At 39.3% G+C, this 27,439-nt stretch overlaps 1 protein-coding gene across 1 annotated transcript; it reads right to left on the bottom strand.

Annotated features, from left to right (window-relative positions):
• Window positions 1-27,292, bottom strand: LOC134654139 (homogentisate 1,2-dioxygenase). Its single transcript, XM_063509588.1, has 10 exons — window positions 27,144-27,292; window positions 26,064-26,236; window positions 24,002-24,098; window positions 23,057-23,234; window positions 5,113-5,233; window positions 4,352-4,482; window positions 3,473-3,627; window positions 2,412-2,538; window positions 1,643-1,824; window positions 1-152 (listed from the first exon to the last, which is right to left on the bottom strand). Exons 1-10 carry the CDS (start codon window positions 27,156-27,158, stop codon window positions 18-20), a joined length of 1,314 nt encoding a protein of 437 aa, XP_063365658.1. The 5' UTR covers window positions 27,159-27,292; the 3' UTR covers window positions 1-17.
• Between the last annotated feature and the right edge of the window lie 147 nt (window positions 27,293-27,439).

Here is a 27,439-nt window from a genome sequence, read left to right as displayed (position 1 = left end):
TTATGCGGAACTTTATTCTAAATGTTGATCTTATCGGAGAAGAGTTTAGGAAGCGCCTGCCAGCACTCGTGATACTTGGGGTCTAGTTTCTGACACGTCTCTGCTCCCCACTTGGTTATGGCCATGCTTAGTGACGACTCGAACATGAAGGCCTGAATAAAAATAACATTGAAATCAAATTACTTATCTGAGAATGGTTCAGCGGCAGAAAATGGTATCAAAACAATCTTTTAGATGTCTGAGCTGTGAGTCGCATGGGAGTCACAGCACATATTCTCCGCAGATATGGTGCGTAGACTAGAATAAGTACCTTCATGTTGTGCCATGCCATGCCGTTTCTTGTCGATAGGATTTACTTTGATAAAGCATGGCTTTCAACATAAAACTATAACTTAGCTTTCTGCCTCTTTCGCCTTACCTTAGTCCCCACAGCTATCTTCTGCGATGTAATGCTTCTGCGGGTGTTATTCTCACTCTTCTCTCACTCTCTCATTAAGCAAAATGTGAGACGCAAACACATTGGACAGATGGAATACCATGCAAAGCTCCGCTCGCGAGGCAGCGTTGAAGCACTGCGCGTTAGGCCCGTGCGGCGCCATCATGGAGTGTAGCGAGGAACGCTTACTAAGAACCTGTCTCCCTTAGCCTCTTACCTGAGTCCCTACAGCTATCTTCTGCGGTGTAAGCTCCGCACGCGAGGCAGCGTTAAAGCACTGCGAGTCCGGCCCGTGCGGCGACATCATGGAGTGTAGCGAGGAACGCTTACTAAGAACCTGTCTCCCTTAGCCTCTTACCTGAGTCCCTACAGCTATCTTCTGCGGTGTAAGCTCCGCACGCGAGGCAGCGTTAAAGCACTGAGCGTCCGGCCCGTGCGGCGTCATCATGGAGTGTAGCGAGGAACGCTTACTAAGAACCTGTCTCCTTTAGCCTCTTACCTGAGTCCCTACAGCTATCTTCTGCGGTGTAAGCTCCGCACGCGAGGCAGCGTTAAAGCACTGAGCGTCCGGCCCGTGCGGCGTCATCATGGAGTGTAGCGAGGAACGCTTACTAAGAACCTGTCTCCCTTAGCCTCTTACCTGAGTCCCTACAGCTATCTTCTGCGGTGTAAGCTCCGCACGCGAGGCAGCGTTAAAGCACTGAGCGTCCGGCCCGTGCGGCGTCATCATGGAGTGTAGCGAGGAACGCTTACTAAGAACCTGTCTCCTTTAGCCTCTTACCTGAGTCCCTACAGCTATCTTCTGCGGTTTGAGCTCCGCTTGCGACGCAGCAGTGAAGCACTGAGCGTCCGGCCCGTGCGGCGTCATCATGGAGTGTAGCGAGGAACGCTTACTAAGAACCTGTCTCCTTTAGCCTCTTACCTGAGTCCCTACAGCTATCTTCTGCGGTGTAAACTCCGTTCGCGAAGCAGCAGTGAAGCACTGAGCGTCCGGCCCGTGCGGCGTCATCATGGAGTGTAGCGAGGAACGCTTACTAAGAATCTGTCTCTCCTTTAGCCTCTTACCTGAGTCCCTACAGCTATCTTCTGCGGTGTAAGCTCCGCACGCGAGGCAGCGTTGAAGCACTGAGCGTCCGGCCCGTGCGGCGTCATCATGGAGTGTAGCGAGGAACGCTTACTAAGAACCTGTCTCCCTTAGCCTCTTACCTGAGTCCCTACAGCTATCTTCTGCGGTTTGAGCTCCGCTTGCGACGCAGCAGTGAAGCACTGAGCGTCCGGCCCGTGAGGCGTCATCACGGAGTGAAGCGAGGCGCCGCCCGGCAGGAACCCGCCCTCCTTGGCTTCATAAGCGCCCAGGATCAGCCCCATGAACTCGCTCATGCAATTTCCTGGGGTAATAAATTGTTCACCTAAACTGGTAGGTCTACGGTCAGCACTAAATGCAGCAATGCCAACATTGGGCTAATAGGCACGGGCCAGAGAATAAGAACGAAGCTAATCACAAGCAAACAGAGTAACCCTCCATAGGGTTCCCTACGTCATGACCATTCATGAACGTAGGGAACCGTTAAATGCGGGTAGAACGCGAGGACCGGAATTCAGCACGAGTGGTGTCACGTTCCTATCATATCGATAACGAGTTAAGTTAGTTCGAATAGGGCTCGTGGTCGTTGTGAAACTTGTGAACTTTTTAAAACAGCTTTACATTTTGGGCACTACTCTGCGTAGCCCGTTCGGTTGCTGAGTGTACTATCCTCCTAAGGTTCAAGGTCCTACCTATAGTACCTATTCAGTTCGATGTAATTTAAACCATGTACAATTGGAACAGAGTCGCTTTGCTTTGTTTCGTTAAATTTTCAAACAACGCAAAATCAACTCTATTTCCTACAATTTAGGTTCAAATTTCAGTGGCAAATTTTTAATGTTTCGTTTGTATGGCTGGGCCTTAGGAGGCTATAAGGTATTAGTAACTTACTATGATAATATGGTGGCCGGAAAGTATTCTCCTGCACGGACCAGCGCGGCGGGAAGATGACGAAGTCGGCAATGGCTACCCCGGGCTTCGTCGACGGACACGTCAGCACCGTGAATATTGAAGGGTCCTGGAGGCAAACGTAATTAACCTTTTGGACGCCGTGTCAAACACAAAAGCTGTCACTGCCATATTTGATCTCATTATGTATAACGTGAATGTTGTCCTAAAATGTGTTATTAGTAAGTATTTTGTCTAAAAATTAATATGATAATTGTTAGGTATATTATTTCCAAAATGTTACCTATTTTATTTTACTTCAAACACAATTTTGTATTGTTGATGAATAAATATGATATGATATAGATATGATATGATACTCTGACGCCACGTCACCGAAATGTCAAAACTGAAATTGAACTTTATGCATATGCACCTAGGTTTATGTTGCTCTGTGGTCTACGACCGATTAATGCGTGTTTGGCGTTGGACCTGCGGTGCGTATATATCGGTCATTGGCGTCCAAAAGGTTAATAGTAAGCAGCTAGGCCCTTTAAGGTTATACAATCTTTACGTAGAGGATAAGCCGGAATGTGCACATTCAGTGCCAGCGCTTGCTACGAGCGTAGCCGATAACATGGAAAAACCGTTTGTAGCGATAACCGAATACGGATAGTGCACCCGCCTGGCGTGAATGCGTTAATGAGGCCGCTGACCCGCTCTATATAGTGCCTCGAAATTTATAGCTAATACAGATGGCGCTGTACGGCTCCCAATATTTTATGCGGTAAAGCTTTGGTTTCCTCCGAAAGCGGTGCCGTCATATAGCGGCCGTCTCCATACAAATACTGCGACATCCATATTTAGCCGTATTATTTAGTATGGAGACGGCCGCTATATGACGGCACCGCTATCCTAGGAAAACCGATCTTAACTGGTTCGTTGTCAAAACTTGCCGTTTATGAAATTGCGCCATCTTCCGCTGTCAAGTCCAAGGGTATGATTATTTCTTAGACAACATATATTTTACAATCAATAACTGTGGTAGGTACAGAGCGACTTACGCAGTGGTCGAAGGACACGGAGTTGATAACCATGAAGTTGGCGAGGTTGTACTTGTAGGGCACGTAGTTGCCGTGCCACGCCACCACGTCGAACGGCGAGTGGCGCTGCTGTGCCGCGAACAGTGCACCTTGGTATTTGCTGATTATCGTGAAATCTAAAAAAAATTGAAGTTATTAAGTACTAATAGCTTGTGCCCTAGTTTTCGTGATTAATATGATTAAAACTATCAGGCGGCCTAGCCAAGGTGACGATCGCTATCGGTTCGCCATTGAATCGCTTTGTCTCTCTATCACTCTTCCATATTAGTGTGACAGTTGCGTTTCGTTCGCTACAGAGCGTTAGCAATTGGCATGTTGGCTACGGGGCCTGGTATGTGTCCTTAATTTACCGGGCACAAACTATATCGTCATACCTAATTTTATCTAAATCGGTTCAGTCGTGAAGGCGTGAAGTGGTAACAGTCAAAGTTACTTTCGCATCATAATATAAACGGACCCGTAATAATCCTTTTAAACGTAGGTTTAAAAGGATTATTATGAGAATAAAGTGAAAAATAAAAATTGCATATATTGACGATTTCACTTCATTAGCCTTCTCATAATTATAAACAGAAACCAACTAAATGAAACCAACTAAACTTAGGATCTATTGTAAGGCTTCTATTGCCATTTTCAATTATGTTTTTTTTCTCTTTTTTTCCTTCTCTTTTTGTACGCATGTGTGTGTGCGTAGGTGCTAGCATTAGTTTTAAATTTAATACTTTGTAACTACCTGTGAGTTCCTGTAATTGGCTTCCTGTTTTTAATCTTACTATCTATTTAAAGTTTGTAGCTGTTGGTTCTCCTTAAAATAAATAAATAAATAAATCCTACGCTTACCGATATTATCCTCATCGTGATATTTAGCGACGGGTGTGAGGAAGTCGCGCGGGTTAGCCAGGCCGTTGGCTCCGATTGGACCGAGGTCCGGGAGCTTGAAGTGCCCGTCAAACACCTCCAGGATATAGCCCCTGGTCGAGAAACAATCAGTTGAGACGTAGGTACCACAACTAATATGTAGAACAATTCATTTACATACACTATACTCCCTGAACCGTCTAAATGGGGGTTTAGGTAGGTACTCGTATTAAGATCCGTTCAGAAATCGACTTTTACTATTTCGGAGATTTTCTTTTTGATCGAGCAGTACGGTTACCATCAGTTTTTCACTGACATAAACGCCGTCGAGAACGTAATTTACTTTCTATACATCTCGCTCGCACTCGCATATTAGTGCAAACGAGATGTATAGAGAGTAAATTACGTTCTCGACGGCGTTTATGTCAGTGACAAACTGATGGTAACCGTACAGGTAGGCAGCAGGTTATGTTATCTCCGAATGACGTAACATGAATTTGAAACATACAGACAAGGAAAAGAAGCCATCCTGTCGGTGGTGGCTACTTCATAATAGACAGACTGTAGTCAGTCATGTTAACATCAGAATTGGGTCTAAAATCCAAAAGCCATCTAAATTTGCCTCTACTTATATACCAATGTTTTTAGGCTTCCCAAAAAATCTGGAAAGTTCAATAAGTACAAACCAAATACCATTTGTCTGTAAAAGTTAGCATAATAGTAGACCAACTTGTGAGTATTACCTTGATGGCCCATCCACGGCGACAGAAAACCTCATGCCCAGCTGAACTACAGCGATCTCGTTGGGAGCCACCTCCATGATACCGAACTCCGTCGTGATCCGCAGCGTGCCTTGTTGGGGCACTGGAACAAATAAGTAATTTTTAATAAATATTTTGTAAAAATGTAGGCACAGAGGCTCGACTTTTCTACGGCTACCTACTGCTAGGTTTCATCACTGGGCACAATTATATTATATAACTATAGATAGGTTATACTCATACTTAAGGAGCACAAAAAATAGTCCATATTTATTTCTGTGCCTACGAAGAAATCTGTTATTTTTGATTAATTTACTCATTCCATCCATCTTTGTCACACTCGTTGTTAAACATAAGGTCGTTTCTTTCTCTTTCGGTGTGCGGGAGCTCGTTAGCATGTGTACATTTCTCGCTTGTCCAGCCGCGACTAAAGGCAATTTGTCACAAGGTACGCGCTTTAATTTTGGAATGAGTTATAAATCATTGACTGGGCACGGAATAGTAGTATGTGTTACAAGGGATCAAAATGATATATTTCCGTCAAGGGCATACATTGAATCCTGAATGAAGCGATGGATTCTACAATAAGAGAAGTAGTAAAGAAGTAGAATCCTGAGCGTAATGAGGGATCAAGTGTTAACGCCCAAGACAAAATAATTTTGATACCGTGTGACACATACCTACTGCTTTTCACATCAACTATGAGGAAAATAAAAAATCTTAGTGTTGACACACTCTGATGCTTAAACAGATTATTTAAGCTAAAAAAATAATGTGCAAAATATTAAAAATAGTGTGCTAGAACAGAAAAGTGTTACTTTGATCCCTCCTAGCAGGGAGGAAAAGTGCCACTTTGATCCCTCCTAGCAGGGAAGAAAAAGCTCTTTTCCGAATAGGTGGTGTGAAAAAGCTTTTTTTGTTTTCTCGACATAATGCCATAACAGCGCTCCCTATATCAGCGTTCTACCATGAAGTTATATTTTTTAAACTGGAGCGAGTTGTCACTTTTTTTGCCATACTAATTTGAACCTTATCACCGAGACAGAAAGTTGTTCGTACCAGACTAGAGAAAACGGTCCAATTGAGATAGAAAAACCCGAGCCCTGTGTCTCACTCGCACATGTTGCCAATGTTAAAAAGATACCATTGTGGTAGAAATTATATCAATAAACTACTGAATTTAATTACCTTCTTATACAATTTTAGTGCTTTATTCAGATTACAGTTCTGATATCTTTTAAGTAATTTGTAAATAATTATGATGCCAATATTATTAACTGATTAAACCAAGCGCATACACAGCAAAAAAAACCTAAATTTTAGTATGGTAGAATTTGTACCTAGTAACTTTAAATATTAATTGGTATCCCCAACTTGATGACATTTTTTCAAAACACGTGAATGCGAAATTTCTTAAAAATTGTGAAGAAATGTTGTGTTAAAGGTTGTTGGAGTGAAATAATTGCTAATTGTGGAATATTGTTTCACAAGAAAGCCACAATTATTACATTTTACTATAAAAATACAAGACAACATTGTCAAACTCATTAGGGTGACTATGATGTCGGCACGTTGTGAATCGGTCTCACAGAATTCTTATTATTAACGTAGGTAATGTAAAAGTAAGTTTAAGTTAATAGGTATTATGTCTTTATTTCGGCATGTTTAATTTAAGATTTGTTATAGAATAAATTGCCAAAATATAAAACCAAAGTGCTTAACTCCTTAAATATTACAGACTCTCATTTATACATAATATTTTGTTACGGAAAAGGTGTGTCTAATTGTTTATATAATTAATATAATATATGCAATCGATTCTTTATAGGTAGGACACATTTCCGTCAATAGAAAACAGGCACCAACTTTAAAAAAACGTCATATTTGCTAAACAGATCTTCAATGACGCTTACACTTAAAACAAGCAACAACGGTTGCACTCCGGGAGTGCCGATAGAAATGAAAACTCACCTCACTATGTTACCGACGCCCGGTAACACGATACATACGTTTAGCGGAGGTATTCTATTTATTTATTATATATTATTATCATTCTCAAATAAGATCACACTTTTTCATTGACATGTTTATTTACATACTGCCATGACAACGTCAAATTATTTGAACATAGGTAAAGAGTCTTGAAAAGGAGTCCGCAACATAAATGTCAAATAACATTGAGTTTTTCTTTATTGATTTAAATGCCATTTAAATTATGAGTGGCCACCTTACGGGGCTTCCGGTCACGTGATCGCCTTACGTCCCTTACGGTCACGTGATCGCCTTACGCTGTCTCTAGTTTATCATTTTTTCCTCACCTCAAAAAGTGCCCAGTGCCGCTAAAGAAGTTTTCACTTCAAAAAGCTAAAGTGGACAAAAGGGAAGCCTACCTTTATGAACATACCATGAGTGAGTGCGAAAGAGGCCGACTACAAATGAAAAAAAGAACCTGACTACTTAAATTTTCACTTTATTTACAAAATGACACACCCTACTGATATATTCCATGTTATGTTATCCTAATATCCCACATACAGATGTCTTATGGTCACCCTAATTAGAACGAGATGCAGGGCTCTAGTTTGACTTCTCATGTGGACACACTTTTTGGTCAATGTACTCGATCCAGTTTATTAACTCTAAATCCGTGCGTTCTACACACGATAACTCTCGTTTAACTTCAACTGTCAACGGTTTGAACCACTTGAACGGTCCGATTGGAACAAATGCTTATAAGAAGTCACAGCGATACTACCGATCTGTCGGTGTCAAAAGTGACATTTATTTCTTGAGCCAAAAAACGGTAATACTTTTGACACTGACAGATCGGTATCGTATCGCTGTGACTTCTTAGAAGCATTGTTTGAATCGGGCCGAAAGTTGTATGTGTTTCGAGGTCAAAGTTGTTTTTCGGTATTCGCTTCTTAGAATACATCCGTACACGGCGGGAAGAAGCTGATAACTCGAGATATTTCATTAAAGAAATTTAAAAGAAATTTGAACTTAAAATAAAATTACATATGGTTCAATTTTTATCAATCTGTTCCCGCCAGTTATCAACTTCTTCCCGCCGTCACATCACAGAATAAGTAATAGTATTACCTACTGCCGTGTACGGAAATGAAAATATTACGCGTCTTGGTATCGAACGAAGCGGACGCTCAAGCTGTACCTAACTCAAGTATTTCTTCTCAAGATTTTAATTATTTCGAGTGCTCGTGTGTTATAGCGATCACAATGGGCTCTACGAGTATGCGTTTCCTGCTGCTTTTAGCCATAGCTGTTCTTTTTGTGCATAAAGGTAAGAAAAAGTACAATTTTGCATTTAAACAGCAATTTATTCATGTTTACGAAAATTTCATTTAGGGATCTTTGATTCACATCTTTTTACTAGGCTTGGCTAGAGAAAGTGAAGCGTACACGGAAAGAACAATGTCAAAATGTATGTTAATTCCGTGACAGGTCTTTAAAATAGTTGTCTTACATACCTATATCATACAGTGGTAGCAAAATATATAACTAAGATTTTGAGATGAAAATCTTATTTTCCAAAAAAAGTGACTATAAGTACCTATACATGTCCTTTCCGTGTTCCGTGTACCCTTCAAGGTGTTTTCGGCTACTATATGACCACAATACATTCGTCACAATAGCATCAATTTTGAAGCGCCTATAACCTACTAAAAGGCGGCATCGTCAAACAGCGGTCTTGACATCACTACGAGAACCGACAACACTGGGAGCAGCATTATGACGTCTGTCATCTAGAGATCGGTTTTTGCGCGTGATCGGCGTCGCGTATTACCTAAGTCCAAAACTCTGATTATTATTGTGATTCCCTAATAAATATTGTTTAAAATGGTGCTCTGGTGTTTTTACCCTTACAGCTTCAGAAGTGCGATAGTGGATTCCCGCCTACTACGATATAATTTGTCGAAATTGACATTACGAAATTTACCGCGCGTAGTCCTTCCTTGTTTCATTGTTCTGATCGTTAATCTGATTGTAATGAGTAAATGCACCAACACCACTCATCAGTTAGGGACTTAAACATACAAAGTCCAAGATTGGTGTCAAAATCATACCTACAAGAATAACCTACAAAACTAACCTATGCCGGCTATTGGCTGCTGGCGTACCTATCGTGCCTTTGCCTTGTTTTGTGTTTGATTTCAGATACCTATTTCAGTTTATGTACATCAGTGATCATGACTGTCAAAAATAATACATATTGACAGTGTAATAAAGCTGCTGGCATGTATGTATTACAATATTCACAGCAGAAGATCACAAGACATAAGCTGACAGATACCATTAGGTACAATTGAATTTTGATAATTGGTATGAATGAAATAAATCCTTGGGATTACAGAGTAACTCAGGTAAAAGTTAACTCAGGTAAGAAGTCTGTCGATCCAACACCTAACAGTGCTCCGGGGCCATAGTGGTAAATATTCACTGCCTCACTTATATGTTGTGTTATTTTTGTAATCCATGTGTTTTCAGATACATAACATAATGTGATTAAGTATGTCTACATGACATATTAACAAAATGCTATGAACATTTTCTAAAGTTTGTGTCGTGGTAAAATTTACATTCAAGTAAAAAGCATATAAAACAAGTTTGGTAATGTAAATTTAGCCTTGATTGATGCTATATGTATGATGGTATTATGCTTTCATGATTAACAATGAGTGCTATTTAATACTTTATCCTTTCAGTCAAAATAAAATAGATTACAAGTTTTCAAAAACACTGGAATATTGGTTACAACAACGATAAGGAGAAATTACTTGTTGTTTCATATGTGTGTGTGTGTGTGATATTACACATGCTTATTGCAACTGAAATAATGCTTTGTTGGTGTGTTTTTGGTTTGTGTAATTTCCAGAAATTTAACAGCAATGATTCTTGAATTGAACGACCATACCGTCATTGAACGCACTAGAGTGACTATCGGGTCAGGCCTCTATAATGAACCCAAATGGACATGGGTAATATTTGTTAATTGGTTATGGATGCCAGGTATATTATGTCCTAGTGCTCATAATTCATATATGGAGAAAATATGTTGATAAGTGGCTATACTCCGATGTCATGGAAAATGAGGTATTTATTTAGAAATAAAATGTTTGTTCATGTTCTACATGTATACTAACGGTCAGTATGTGTTACATTGACTGTGTGTGGTTAGTAAAGTGCGCTTTATGAATAAGCGAAAGGTGACATTTATTTGTAGCTGGTTAGTATTGTCTGTGACAAATGTAGTCGCTACATGTTTCCGGAGCCTCCTCGGGCTGAATATTTTAAAAGACAGTTCATATCACATATAACCTCCTGCATCTTTGCAATTAACATTAAGCTGCAGACATACTGATAAATAAGGCAGTAAATCATTTGAGATGTTGAGAAAATTTCTGTCTGTACATATTATTGATTGGTTCTATGTATTAAAAATCTTATGAATGTTTATACAAATTAATTGCATACAGCTTATAGTATGTTGTGGTTGTTGTTTTGTTCATTGGGATGTTGGTTTAAGTTTGCATTGCAAATATTTTTCACAAAATGTTATGTTATAAAATGAACCAAAGACATATATTTAAACAGACTTACCAAACTAATGAAAGTTATTGGCATGACATTGTCAAGTGTTTGAGTTATTGACAATGATAATCATTTGTGATCTAACAGTATGTTTCAGATGCATTTCATTATAACAAAACTTTATTACTGATGAAGTTTGATGAATTTCCAAGGTTAAAATCTTGTCAAAGAGATGGACATATTGAACAAGATATTTACTGAGCTGAGTATGACACTGGTAAAGCAGGTTGTTGCTAATGGTAAGCGAGGTAAATACTTTCAGGAGTCAATATGGATATTGACGGTCTACATGATACATGTCTTTTACATACAAGTGCGACTGGACTCTAAACGTTCCAGTCCGATAAGTGTTTTATGGGTGAATATTAAACGAAGGTAAATAGCTTGGTTAAAGCTAACTATTTTAACCCATTCACTGCTAATGAACATTGACCGAAGAATATCATGTCATGAGCTACTGTTTGAAGTTATTGACGGTTTTTGTCTGAACTTGTAGTGTGTTATGGTACCGGTTGCATTAATAAACAGTACACTTTTATTACTTCTGGGTTTCATAAATCAGAAGTTATAAATAATAATATGTTTCACAAATTTTGTGGGTTCACTAAGTATGTATTTCATTGTTTTGAAAAATGCATAAATTGTGGTTTATTATGTTATGAACTCATTTATCTTACAATGTGTGCTTGCATGGCATTTAACAAAATTATTTAGTTTTGTGCAGGTATAAGTTAACCTGGATGATGATGTGTTGAGTTATCTACACATAAAATGCACATGCACAGCTGGAGAAAATCAACCATGTGTGTCTTGGGATTGGAAGCTTTATGGTTTAAGCATATGTGCCATGATTTGACTGATTGGTCATTATCAATATACACTTCATGATGGTTGAAAAATACAATTTGTGAAACCTCGATAAGGCGAACCTGGGTAAGAGAGGAACCTCGATAACATGAACTTCTGTTCAGGCTCTACTGTAGTTCAATGTTGGTATAGTAAGAGTGTTGCCTTTATTTAGGGGCACGGAAGAGGCAAGCCAAGTTGCACATGATCATTTACAATTGGTTGCATAGTAGCAACTGCTTATTATTTTATATTTCCCATGTTAAGGGCAAATGCTGTTATTTCAGGTACCGTTTTCAGATTAAGAACTGACTACGAGTATATTCTCAGATTAGGAACTGAGATATAATTTTATGAGACACTCGGATTGAGAACTGAGTGATTATTTTATTTATATTACTTACTCTCGAGTTCGGAATCGAGTTGTGATTTTGTTTTATCCCAGATTTAGAACTGGGTTACTGTTGTCATACTTATGTGTTTTGTTAACAGGTTTGCCGACTAAAATAAACACATTGTGCTTGATTAATTTTATTAGACGCTCGGATTGAGAACTGAGTGATTATTTTATTTATATTACTTACACTCGAGTTTGGAATCGAGTTGTGATTTTGTTTTATCCCAGATTTAGAACTGGGTTACTGTTGTCATACTTATGTGTTTTGTTAACAGGTTTGCCGACTAAAATAAACACATTGTGCTTGATTAATTTTATTAGACACTCGGATTGAGAACTGAGTGATTATTTTATTTATATTACTTACTCTCGAGTTTGGAATCGAGTTGTGATTTTGTTTATCCCAGATTTAGAACTGGGTTACTGTTGTCATACTTATGTGTTTTGTTAACAGGTTTGGCGACTAAAATAAACACGTTGTGCTTGATTAATTTTATTAGACACTCGGATTGAGAACTGAGTGATTATTTTATTTATATTACTTACTCTCGAGTTTGGAATCGAGTTGTGATTTTGTTTTATCCCAGATTTAGAACTGGGTTACTGTTGTCATACTTATGTGTTTTGTTAACGGGTTTGCCGACTAAAATAAACACATTGTGCTTGATTAATTTTATTAGACACTCGGATTGAGAACTGAGTGATTATTTTATTTATATTACTTACTCTCTTCAATGTCTACTATAGAGCTTTAATTATTATGTGCTCTTTAAGAAGGGCTGTTACTTTAGTCTTGGCAAGGGATGCTATCCTTAATAGGCTACTTCCTGGCGCCGGTAATCGCAACAGAGGCTTTAAGAAGCGGACCATTGCATGTGATATAAGACTATCCTTAAGAGGATGGTTGTTTATTGGTATTTGCAGTGTAGGCCTTAAGAGGCGGACCATTGCATGTCATATAAGACTATCTTTAAGAGGATGGTTGTTACTGGTATTTGCTGCAATGCAGGCCTTAAAAGGCGGACCGTTGCATGTGAGCTTAGATTATCCTTAATAGGCTAATTTTGTTACTGGTATATCTGCAGTGCAGGCCTTAAACGGCGGACCATTGCATGTGATATAAGACTATCCTTAAGAGGATGGTTGTTTACTGGTATTTGCAGTGTAGGCTTTAAGAGGCGGACCATTGCATGTCATATAAGACTATCTTTAAGAGGATGGTTGTTACTGGTGTTTGCAGTGTAGGCCTTAAGAGGCGGACCATTGCATGTGATATAAGACTTTCCTTAAGAGCATGGTTGTTACTGGTATTTGCAGTGTAGGCCTTAAGAGGTGGACCATTGCATGTGATATAAGACTATCCTTAAGAGGATGGTTGTTACTGGTATTTGCTGCAATGCAGGCCTTAAAAGGCGGACCGTTGCATGTGAGCTTAGATTATCCTTAATAGGCTAATTTTGTTACTGGTATATCTGCATTGCAGGCCTTAAGAGGCGGACCATTGCATGTGATACAAGACTATCTTTAACAGGCTAGTTTGTTCCTGGTATCTGCAGTGCAGGCTTTAAGAGGCGGACCATTGCATGTGATATGATATTATCCTTAAGAGGACCATTATTTCTACTACCGATGAATGTTTTATCTATATCGTATCGTACTATTTGTTGTTGACCTTGAGAGGTTGGCTTGAGACCTTGTTTACAAAAGGATATTTTAATGACCTTAAGACTGATGATCTCAAGGTTACCTTGAAAGGGTTGCTTGCACTTATACCTTCTAGGGATCGCTGGCGAAGTACCGGATCCAGTAGAGTTGGAGGGAGTGCCTGTTCGAAATACCCAGTTGGAGCGAGTGCGTGCACCGGGCTCCGTGACAACCTTATCGTGAAGGGCCGACTTCTACGGTCGTTGCGCCTACAAGGGCAGTGGTGTCCTAGCCTAGGCAGCTCCGCACATGCATGAGACGTGTCCCATGTTAGCCTCTCACGAGTTGTACGCATTTTTGTGCGTGCATGCGAGGGAGTCTTACATCCTACAACGGAGAAGCCAATTGTGAGTTTGTTCCAAGTCTTTGCTTTTAAAACGACACAAATAGTCATTGTTACGTTAAGCGGTCAGTATGAACGCACCGCTCAATGGAAGGTTTGGGTTAGCTGCATGGGTATACATGCTAGAAATTTATCAAAATCTAATAAATCCTTCAAAGTTATATGACGTTATTCACAAGAAAATAATTTATGTTAGATGGTGTTACAAAAAAAGGGGGTGGTTTATCTACCTGCCGCTAGATGTCACGCTCATCGCAATATTTTATTATTTTGCATAATTAATTAATTGGTGTTTATATCCTCTTGGTGTCATATGCACGTGAATTAAGCCTTTTGTGTATTTCAAGCAAGTGCTGAGCAGACTTGCATATCCTAACACCTCTCATACCACGGATTATTTGGTACCTAGCCTGGTCATGCTTTCTTACATTTGGTTCAGTCGGCTTAAGCCCTTACTCCAATTCGACTGAAATAGAACTAAATATCTTGGTGTAAGTTGACAATAACGAAATAGACCGTTTCAACGGAACTCGAGTCGAATTATTCAAAAGGACCAAGGCTTGTATATCGGCTGAGCGTAAAAGGTGCTTGTTCAATTCGCATAATATTGAACTGGTGGAGGCTACATCCACCTGGTGAAGACCCAGCTTGCTGCGACTGCGTTGGCTGTGGCAGACTTCAGTGGCTGCACTGATGACAGTGACCTGCGGGGCGCTGGTCGGGTCAGGCGATGGCCGAGCTAAAAGGCGGCATCGTCAAACAGCGGTCTTGACATCACTACGAGAACCGGCAACACTGGGAGCAGCATTATGACGTCTGTCATCTAGAGATCGGTTTTTGCGCGTGATCGGCGTCGCGTATTACCTAAGTCCAAAACTCTGATTATTATTGTGATTCCCTAATAAATATTGTTTAAAATGGTGCTCTGGTGTTTTTACCCTTACACTACCTATCTATAATTATAATATGTAATATCACTGCCTAATACTACCTACCTACATGCAGTCACCAAGATTCATCATACCTTGCATACCATACCTAACCTGACTCCGAATTAAGTATCGCATTTCCGTCAGCGTCGAATGTCATTCATTATCATTACTCAGAATACGGGTCGTGTAATAATAACATCATTCATCTAGGTACTCGGGGAATTACATGAAATCTGGCAACATCGAAACTGTTAAGCTTTGGTTTCCTCCGAAAGCGGTGCCGTCGTATAGCGGCCGTCTCCATACAAATACTACGACATCCATATTTAGCCGTATTATTTAGTATGGAGACGGCCGCTATATGACGGCACCGCTATCCTAGGAAAACCGATCTTTAGGGGATCACACATAAGTACTTAAGTCAGTTAATAAGGTCCTTTAAGAAATGAAAATAACATAGATGTAGTTATAGATGGTCAAGCAAATCTAGTCAGTAGAAAAAGGCGCGATATTCAAATTTTCAATGGGACGATATCCTTTCGCGCCTACATTTTTCAAATTTGCCGCCTTTTTCTACTGACAAGATCTGCTTGACCAAGTATAGGAGTCGTATTCCACATCAACTATTCATTCATACTTATATTTACACATATAATACGCAGCAAACTTTACCGCCTGTATGCGGAATGTATGGGTTCTTTTGTTTATATAATAAAGAAAGAAAGAGACAGAGTTATCCTCGCTTCAACTTACTTACGCAGCAAGGAAGTCAAGACACATGCACTTTAGTTTGGACTAGCCACTTGAAACAATTGAAGGAGTGAGAACAGATCTTTATTAGTTGAGTACCTATCTATTCGAAAGGTCGCGTATCTAAGCGATTTTTATTTGCCTGTATTTTGTTATTACAGTAATGGATTCTTTGCGTTTCTTGCTAGTTTTAATAATTGCTGTACTAATATTGCAGGATGGTAAGTACCTAGGTACCTCATTCTTTTTATTGTGCGAATTTTGAATACCGAATTACACCTTCTTAACACCAGATATTTACAATTAAGTATGTAGTATATATACATATAGGTACCTATATGTATCACACACCATTACACCTAGGTATCTTTAAAACTGTAATTATAAACGTAACACTTAAAATGCATCAGTGGAAAGTTGTAATAAAAGAAAACCATCCAAAACGCCATTCGAAACGAGTGGCGATAAATTAATCAATAATTAAATAATAATTGCAATCAACATGTGGTCATAAAAAATCTTCTTTGCGATACGAGTGGCCATAAATTAAAAAACCGGACCTAAAGCTTTGGTTTCCTCCGATAGCGGTGCCGTCATATAGCGGCCGTCTCCATACAAATACTGCGACATCCATATTTAGCCATATTATTTAGTATGGAGACGGCCGCTATATGACGGCACCGCTATCCTAGGAAAACCGATCTTAAGGGAGTGTTTTAAATCGACACGAGTAGCGAATTACCTATTCGCACGTGTATCATACAACGTTTTACAGTACATACCTATGACCCTTTAAACTTTTGACATACACACGAAAAGTGCTATTTTACGCACTGGTGCCATATGTACTGTAAATAACTATTTCTATACTTCCAGGAGAAACCCTCAGATGTTGGGAAAGTGTCCGCGGATCCGCTAATTACGCTAATATACGAGGGGTATTCAAAATATTCTCGGTATGAGAATGAAAACAAACAAGTACGAAAAGTTTGATATTTTTATTTTTCAATATACTCCCCCCCTATGTTCATACACTTAAAAGATCGATCAATTTTTTTTTTAATCCCTCGTAAAAATATTTTTTATCTTTCGTGTAAAAATGCTCCTCCACTGCCGCCTTCAATGCTTCATCGTCAGAAAATTTATTTCCACGCAGATCCTTTTTAAGATTGGGGAGCAAAAAGAAGTCGCTGGGGGCTAAGTCCGGACTATACGGTGGGTGAGTAACAGTTTTAAACCCACATTCAACAATAGCTGCCTTGGCAATATGAGCAGTATGGACGGGGGCGTTGTCATGCAGAAGCAGAATACCTTTGGTTAACTTTCCTCGCCTCTTTTCTTTAATTACATCCTTTAATTGACGTAGAATGTTAGCGTAGTACTGTCCTGTGATATTTACACCTTTTTCTTTATAATCGATTAGTAATACTCCTTCACAATCCCAAAATATCGTGGCCATGACCTTGCCAGCTGAAGGGATGACCTTGAACTTCTTGGGATGAGCTGAACCCTTAATGTGCCACTGCATGGACTCTTGTTTACTCTCTGGGTCATAATGATGAACCCAGGTTTCATCTCCAGTAACTATTCTTTGCAGCACCTCATCAGGATTTTCACCGCACAGGTCAATAAAATCGGAACAACAAGCTACACGCATGTCTTTTTGAAGCCGAGTCAGCATTCGCGGAACCCATCTTGCACTTACTTTTGACATATTAAGATGGTCATGTATAATATCATGTACGGTACCAATAGAGAGATTGGTTACTTGTGCTATAGATTTTACCTTCACTCGACCATCTTCCAATATAAGTTTTTCCACTTTATCAATATTTTCTTGTGAAGTAGCTACTACAGGCCGGCCAGGTCTAGGGTCATCTTCAATACTCTCCCTTCCGCGTTTAAACTCGCTTGACCACTTTTGAATGGTAGATAAAGAAGGAGCAGACTCACGGTAAACACAATCCATTTCCTCTTTTATGGTTTTTTGATTTTTACCCTGTTTTGTCAAGAATTTTATCACGCATCGATGTTCTAATTTAGTTAACATTGTCAATTCGCACATGATGTTCATGTTTGTTCAGCAATTGCAGAAAAACAAAAGACTATCTCGGTTCGAATTATACTTTTTTTTAATGTCAATGAATAAACCTTAGCGGCCAGTAACGAAAGAAATTTTAGAAGAGGTCGTAAGATATCAATACCGAGAATATTTTGAACGCCCCTCGTAAGAGATGACTTACTAATGTTCACGAGGGATTGCAAAGGTGGACCACTACAACTACTGCCTAACGGGACTAAACACACAGATGAACTTGGTCCTGGATTGGAATTGTTCTGCCTAAAAATTACTGGAAAAGGTAAGTTTTCATAATGTCAACTCGGGGGACGGATCAACAATATCAACATGTATTGATAGTATTGATACATCGTCTTAGTCTGGCCCTACATGTAAATCCGTATTATCTCCCTGCTTCTGCTCCTGCATCACATTTTACAACCCCAGTGTCTCGCTATAGTCGCTATGGGGGAGTTCAAACTACTAGCGATAACGCCCAGGGGGCCGATTTTTGAATTTCGATCACTCGATTTCGTGTATTTCATTCAATAATATCTCCATTACTAGGCATTTAAATTCTACTAATAGAATTGAAAACGAGTGGTCAATACCACTAGATTCCAAATTTCTATCGCTCGTATTTCAAAAATCAGCATTTCGCCGTTTTCCACCGATTTTCGAGAGACGAAATCGAGCGATAGAAATTCAAAAATCGGCCCCCTGTACCGTTGTTACTTCCACGTACACGGAGCATATATAGATTAGAAGAGAATAATTTATTGAGAAAACCTAATATATAATGTGTAAATATATGCTAATGTTACATAAATATGCGTTCGCTTTTACATATGATGTATAAGTTAAGCAGTTTTTGAGTTATCGCGAAACACGGCCCTTTGGACAATGTGCCAAAAAGTTTTAAAAGATTTACGCACTACCTTAATGTATGGGATGGGCAATAAAGTGGTAGTGTATTATACATATTGTTAGCACTTTGTCCGTGTCGATATTTAATACTTTGACTGTAAATGGTACCTACTAAGACCCCGTTCAAGACAACCCTTTGTGACGGACGGGTAACTACGGAACCCTGCACTGAGCATGACCCAAAATGGCCTTGGCCGTTTTTAGGGTTCCGTAGCCAAATGGCAAAAAACGGAACCCTTATAGATTCGTCATGTCTGTCTGTCCGTCTGTCTGTCCGTCTGTCTGTCCGTCCGTATGTCACAGCCACTTTTCTCCGAAACTATAAGAACTATACTGTTGAAACTTGGTAAGTAGATGTATTCTGTGAACCGCATTAAGATTTTCACACAAAAATAGAAAAAAAAACAATTCATTTTTGGGGTTCCCCATACTTCGAACTGAAACTCAAAATTTTTTTTTTCATCGGACCCATACGTGTGGGGTATCTATGGATAGGTCTTCAAAAATGATATTGAGGTTCCTAATATTATTTTTTAGGGTTCCGTAGCCAAATGGCAAAAAACGGAACCCTTATAGATTCGTCATGTCTGTCTGTCTGTCTGTCCGTCTGTCTGTCCGTCTGTCTGTCCGTCCGTATGTCACAGCCACTTTTCTCCGAAACTATAAGAACTATACTGTTGAAACTTGGTAAGTAGATGTATTCTGTGAACCGCATTAAGATTTTGACACAAAAATAGAAAAAAAACAATAAATTTTTGGGGTTCCCCATACTTCGAACTGAAACTCAAAAATTTTTTTTCATCAAACCCATACGTGTGGGGTATCTATGGATAGGTCTTCAAAAATGATATTGAGGTTTCTAATATCATTTTTTTCTAAACTGAATAGTTTGCGCGAGAGACACTTCCAAAGTGGTAAAATGTGTGTCCCCCCCCCCCGTAACTTCTAAAATAAGAGAATGATAAAACTAAAAAAAATATATGATGTACATTACCATGTAAACTTCCACCGAAAATTGGTTTGAACGAGATCTAGTAAGTAGTTTTTTTTTTATACGTCATAAATCGCCTAAATACGGAACCCTTCATGGGCGAGTCCGACTCGCACTTGGCCGCTTTTTCTAAACTGAATAGTTTGCGCGAGAGACACTTCCAAAGTGGTAAAATGTGTGTCCCCCCCCCCCCTAACTTCTAAAATAAGAGAATGATAAAACTAAAAAAAATATATGATGTACATTACCATGTAAACTTCCACCGAAAATTGGTTTGAACGAGATCTAGCAAGTAGTTTTTTTTAATACGTCATAAATCGCCTAAATACGGAACCCTTCATGGGCGAGTCCGACTCGCACTTGGCCGCTTTTTATATAAGCATTTACTCTTGGAACCGACATTTGGTGAAGTGAACGCTGTACGTGCTGATAATGAAGTTCCCGGAATGCTGGCTTAATGGTTCACAAAGTCGATGTATTTTCTGTTGACAGTGTTAGGAGTGAAAATTGTGATGCGGACATGCGCGTCAGGCTTTCACAACCTCACTCAGACTTCTTGTATGGGTTCCGACCCTGATAAAGTAACAGGGGGAAACATAGAAACCTGCGAGGCCTGTGCGGGCGATTTGTGCAACTGGGCTACTAGTAGGGTTGCCAGATCGAAAGGCGCTATTATCGGGAAAAAATAAAAATAAATCGGGATTTTGAGATTAAGTCGGGAAAATCAAAAAACATTCAAATTGAAGTAATTGCATTAAAACAACGATTTTTACATTATTGGCACTACGTCAGCTGCTCTGTCCATAGACGTTTTTATAACGCTGACGGGCTCGACACGGGTCGCTCGCTCTTTCGACGACAGTTCGGAACTTGAAATTATTGTTTTATAACGTGCAGCTGTTTTTCGGGAAAATTTTCACTTTGTCGGGAATCGGGAACACATGCTAAAAATCGGGAGAATCCCGCCGAATCCCGACCATCTGGCAACCCTAGCTACTAGACAAGGAGCGAGGGCCGCCCTTGCACTGTTCGTGCCACTTCTTATTATGTTGTTGACGTTGACGTAAAGTGTCGGCGGGATTCGTATACCTAGTCACCATCAGATATCTCGAATCAGCCAAAGTGTTCACAAATATCTGAACAAAATTATATATCTGCTTTGATATATCTAATGACGACTAACGGAACAATATGTCCTAAGCATAGAGAAAAAAATACATAGAGTGCTCACTCCATACATCAGTTTTGGTACCAAAAAGACTATTAGCGTCTAGCATCGAGTAGCGGAACTATCAGTACTGCTACTTGACAATAGATGTAGCACCGACCGGAAAGTCTTATGCTGTTGAGATAAGACTTTCCGGTCGGTGCTACATCTATTGTCAAGTAGCGGTACTGATAGTTCCGCTACTCGATGCTAGATGTAGACACTGAAATTAATAGTCTAACTGATGTATGGAGTGAGCACTCTTGTCTTATTATATTTCTCTATGGTCCTAAGTAAACACTAAGTGCAGTGTATTCGGGTACTACCGGGAATTCCAAAAATTGACTCTTTCTTGTAAACTGGACGATTTTGCAATAACATACCTACATACCCGCCATACGGAAGTGATTTGGAGTTTACCCGATTACACCTTGTATCTTTTTGTACTTGATATTGCTATGTGCCATAGACAACATTGGCTATAAATATCTATAGTTTTATACAAAAGTTTTTGATATTATTCAAAAAATAGAAATAAGGAAATTGTTTTGTTTTCTTTCTGTGTTTAGGCGGTTTGTAATTTTTAAAATTATAAACTTATTTTTTAACTTAGATTTTTTTATAATTATTAGTTGTCTCGTTAATACGGTCAGTTTAGATACACATAGGTATTATGAGATAGATTATATGACTCGTACTTCGTTTGCAAAAGCGACATTCAATAAGTACCTAGCTATATTTAGTTTATATTTTTTGTATTTCGAAAATAATTATAAGTTTTACTATAATTAAACAATGTGTTTTAATTTCCATAAACCACTACTTGAACATACTTATGTGTGATTCTAACTAAATATATGAATACGAGAATACAATAGAAGTTGGTACCTTGGTTACCGTCGTTACCGACGACCCCCGATATTTGTCTATTAAATTCTATTCAAGCCGTACCTGTGTGTAGGTATAAACGTAGGCATAGAGAAAAAAATACATAGAGTGCTCACTCCATACATCAGTTTTAGTACCAAAAAGACTTAGCATCTAGCATCGAGTAGCGGAACTATCAGTACTGCTACTTGATAATAGATGTAGCACGACCGGAAAGTCTTATGCTGTTGAGATAAGACTTTCCGGTTGGTGCTACATCTATTGTCAAGTAGCAGTACTGATAGTTCCGCTACTTGATGCTAGATGTAGACACTGAAATTAATAGTCTGAACTGATGTATGGAGTGAGCACTCTTTTCTTACTATATTTCTCTATGACGTAGGCTAGGTTAGACAGATTTATTTCGGCAGTCTCCCGCGCTGTAGTGTGTGCAGGGCCGAACACAAAGTCCACTGGGGAACTAGTCAACATGACAATTTAATCGTTGATAGAAAACGCTAATCGAAACAACACTTTGACTACCGAGAACCCGCCTGGTAGGCACTCGTAATGTTTGCTCAGATGCCCAGCGGGTTTTTTTGTAGGCAGATATAGACGACTGGTTTCTGGGGTAGTGCGCCGTTTTTTGCCCGGTTGCGAAAGTGTTAAAGTAAGGTAATATTCACGTAATTTTTCGTAACATCTGTCCATCCCGATACTATTATTCTTTTCGCAGGTATGGCGTATCTACGATTGTCATCTTGGCTAGGCACCTAGGGCTGTACACCTACGGCGTTATTCATAAACGCCTGCTAAGTTAATCAGCTGATGATCGTTTGTCCCTCTCTATGACATAACGACAGATAGGGACAAACGACGATCATCAACTGATTAAGTTAGCAGCCGTTTATGAATAACGCCACTTTAGGGCCAGTTGCACCAACCACATTTGACTCTTTAACGATACGAACAGTTTGGTACAACCGACCCTTATGCTTTGGTTTCCTCCGAAAGCGGTGCCGTCATATAGCGGCCGTCTCCATACAAATACTACGACATCGATATTTAGCCGTATTATTTAGTATGGAAACGGCCGCTATATGACGGCACCGCTATCCTAGGCAAACCGACCTTTAGTCTACACGCCAGCGTTGTTTATAGGTAGACGTTCACCACAGGGCTGCATTGCACGGTGCGGATCAGTGGACGCACTTGTGTGACTTTCTAGACAAAAAATACTAAAATCCGTTGCGCGCGATGCGGCCCTGTGGACGTCTACCTCTTAGGACTTACCTATGAGAAGGTCTCCATCGCTGCTATAGAAGGCGCTGCGCTCCATAGACTTGTTGCACAAGTAGACGTGTATGGCGAGTCCGTTGCGCGCCCGCGGGTCGCCCGCGCCGCACACTGTGTGCAGGCCGGATACGAAGTCCACTGCGGTAGTTGGTAGATCGAACGGCAGCCAGCGGGACTGAAACAATAGATTGTCGTTTTGAGAATTTTGAGCCGTTGGATTTCATATAAAAAATGGGTTAGTAAACTTTTTCTTGTCACACGGTTACGGTCTCCTGGGTCACTCTTAAAATTCTAGGTTTTTCGTATTTAAATGAACCAAACTTGCATTTTATGGTAGTTATAAGACCTTTCCATAATGGGACATCTACTGAGCATGTTAGTAGAACATGGTACATCAGTTTTTCTAACAATCTATGCTACTATTGTCTCCTCGCTGATGGGACAGAATAACAACAAGAAATAGTTGATTGACCCAAATAGTTTATGATTTCTTAAAATCAGCAATCACTCGCTGCTCTAATGCCTACCCCTTGCTCGCACATTAATAGTCATCTCCTTACTCGTACCATAGAGAAAAAAATACATAGAGTGCTCATTCCATACATCAGTTTTAGTACCAAAAAGACTATTAGCATCTAGCATCGAGTAGCGGAACTATCAGTACTGCTACTTGATAATAGATGTAGCACCGACCGGAAAGTCTTATGCTGTTGAGATAAGACTTTCCGGTTGGTGCTACATCTATTGTCAAGTAGCAGTACTGATAGTTCCGCTACTTGATGCTAGATGTAGACACTGAAATTAATAGTCTGAACGATGTATGGAGTGAGCACTCTTGTCTTACTATATTTCTCTATGCTCGTACTGTTAGGTATAACAATCATTTATGTAATTAATATGTATAACACACGGCTTAGGAAAAGGTAAGTATATAGTATATACCTGATTAGGGTCAGGGTCCTGTTCGTCCCAATTGTGGGTGAGATGTTTGGCGACATCCAGGCGTTTGAAGGGTTTGTGCACTACAGATGGTCGGATCCTGAAACATAAATCGTACAGTAAAGTTAAAAGTTGATAAGAAGGTACTAATTTTCAATATGTTAAGCTGTACAATCTCCGCTAGTAATTGGGACAGGAAGGCGAGGAAAACTTAAACGTATAAGCTCAGCCTAAGCCTGAACTCATAATTTCCAATATCAATAATAATTAATGGAATTATTATTGATATTGGAAATTATGAGCTCAGGCTTAGGCTGAGCTTATACGTTCCCTATAGAGAATATTACGCGAAACTCTGCGTAGATGGCGCTACTCTCACAATAAGTGACAATCTAAAGTCCGTCAACCAAATCTTGTCAGTAGTAAAAGGCGGCAAATTTGAAAAATCGCGGGTTAGCAACACTGTGTTCAAATAATTCCAAAACGCGTGTCATCTGTGTTTTATCTGTGGAATGTGGATCGTGAATGACAGCCGTCACCTTATTTGTTTTCATTCTGAATCGTTTCTGTTTCAAGAGATATTTCTGCTGTCACCATTAAATACCAATACATTAAATAAGAATAAGCAAAGCTAAGGGGCCTACAATGTACAATCATGCCCGTTGGCGTTGATGGTAAACATTACTAAAAATTGAGGTTATGACAAGTATTGGAAGAACTCTTTCGAACTTTTAAGATTATGTTCAGTTTTTTTGTTTTAGGGTTAAAAGGCATAAATAAAATTAAAACGTATGCCTAAATCTATCCAACAAGACCATAAATTGTGTCCTGGAAACCGTCCATAGGCCCACATGTCTAATATTTTCAGCAATCAGTTGTGACTATTTACAAAGGTAAACCTTTTAAACAGTATTAAGAGCCTTGATTATATCGCCGTTCTTTCGCAATATCTACCTAATCCATACATGTTTGTTGCAGGATTAAATCTTGCCCAATATAAGGCGTTCGTAGTAGGTAGTATCTTTTCAGACAATACTTACCTATGGCGGTTTATGTACGTGTACAACGCAACCAAGTCGAAAAGTGACCCTTATCTTATTTACCTTTAAATTAAATAAACACCCAAATATCAGTTGTTTTATTTTTAATATGTATATTGTACAATATATACTTATCAAAAAAATTACACAGGTATGTCATATTCATCCAGAACAGTACACTAATTTACATTAACAAGTGGCATATTATATTGTAAATAACAAATATATGCACTATCTAATTATCTGCATTTTGATATGATTTTATTTTAGTAAACTTAGAAGACATATAGATAGGGAACAAAGAGAATATAAGCAGTTGTTTTTGATATCTTCAAATTTGTTCATCATTTTGATTAACATTGTTTTAACATCGCTTTTAAATTGTCCGTCCATGTTTCAATTTTTTTCAATAAACCGCGAGTGACAATTTGAATTGACGTACGCAGGGCGCGCTCAGCGGAAAAAAAAATCTGTTGGCTCGATGTACATTGCTGCTTTTCTTAGCGCAATACTGCTCTTTGAGTGTTGCCCTACTTTAGTTTGCTTTACATTGCTACTGACAAGATTTGGTTGACGGACTATAAGGGTCTACCGCAAACGAGAGAGTCGAAATTTTGTTATCTAACCTCTCTATCACTCTTGCATATTCGAGCGATACCTAAAGAGGCAGATAGCTGAGCTTCGATTTCGCGTTTCCCGGTAGGCCCTTTGTAAACAAACCGCCTTGATGTATCAATGTCATATTTTATTGTCTGTGAAAACTTGTCAAAAAACAGTTTAAGGTAAAGTATGTATAAGTTACTCTATGGTATACTTACGTCGATAGTACTACACTCTGGCGGCAAAACATTGCAGTAATACTCCCTAGTCCCTATTCAACGCCATCAAAAGTGCAATCTCTTCACTATTTAACTTCGTTGTGAAATGAAATGAAAAACTTTGATAGTGCGATTTAGGATTTCAGCTCGAACGGAACAGCGCTCTATCATATAATTTGTATGTTAACATTGTTAATTTTAGGCTACCTGTAAAACCAGGTGCGTCTGTTCTCGGTCCTCGGCGCGGTGAAGGCAGAGCCCGAAAGCTGCTCCGCGTAGAGACCGTAGGCGCAGCGCTGCGGGGTGTTCCGCCCCGCCGGCAGCGCGCCCGGCCGCCGAGGGTCCTCAGATGAGAACTCAGAGCCGAAGCCTGACAGATACTGACAAATAAATAAAATAAAAATAAAATATCTTTATTTCGAAGAACAGACTTCATAGTTGTTAGTAACAAACAGTAAAATTAAAACAAATAAATTAAACTTAAAGCTAAAGGTTAGTATTAGTTATAAGTAGGTACATACACATTTAATATTTAATAAGGGCTAGTTGCTACCCCTTTAATTTGCCCAATCCAATAGGCGAGAATTGGGCTATCATATTTGTCAGCAATAACATTCAGAATACTGATGGGACTGCTTCTCACTCGACCTAGCAGAGATACTATTTTCTTGCGCATGATTGCCGGAAAACCGTCTGTTCTAGCTTCGCAAAACATGCCAGATGCACTACATCTACTAGGTAAGCCCAACAGCATTCTGAATGCATTGTTGTGCTGCACTTTTAATGCATTGTAGGCTCGTTTCGTATAGTTAACCCACAGGCCGCTCGAGTAAAAGGATTGGCTCTAAAGAGCGTTAATTAGACAAAACAACAGCAAAATATATTGATTTTATTAAATAAATAAAAGTAGTCTAAGAAAAATGCGCGCTGAGAATTTGACAGCTGACATAGATGGCTATATACCTACGGGCCCATTATGCGGCAAGTTTGGTCGACAAAAAGTTGACGTTCGACAAACTAGATACCACCAGACATATAAACTAGGGCCCGATTTTACTTAGACTATTTAACATAATTTTTGATTTTTACATTTGAAATGCATACTACATTTCACAATATATTTATTTATTATTTTAGGGGATAATTTTAGAATTAGCCGATTTCTGTCATAACCTAGGTAGGTAAATAAAATTGAAAATGTATTTTTTTATTCTTGACAATAAACGGCCTCCGTTGCTTAAATATTACACACGCACAGTATTTAATTAAATAAAACAGCAAGCTTACCTTCAACTCGGACATTTTCTTCAAAAACGAATCCCGCGCTACACGATCCAACGCACGGCACCAAGTATCCGAGGTGTTTACCAGCCGGGCTATATAATTTCTACGAGTATGCTAATACGCCCGGTTTATTGAGATAACTTCGAGCAATCTCGAAAACAACGTTGGGCTGGTAAACAGAACAGATTGTAACAGCGAAATTGATATAAACACACCTCCTTGAGTAAATTGACAAAATGATACATAGGTACCTACTCGTAAGCGGTAAACATGTTTCTTATCATATTCACATTGCAATG

Source organism: Cydia amplana, chromosome 14, assembly GCF_948474715.1.
Source record: "Cydia amplana chromosome 14, ilCydAmpl1.1, whole genome shotgun sequence".
Taxonomy (NCBI): domain Eukaryota; kingdom Metazoa; phylum Arthropoda; class Insecta; order Lepidoptera; family Tortricidae; genus Cydia; species Cydia amplana.
This window is presented reverse-complemented; position numbering and strand designations above follow the sequence as displayed.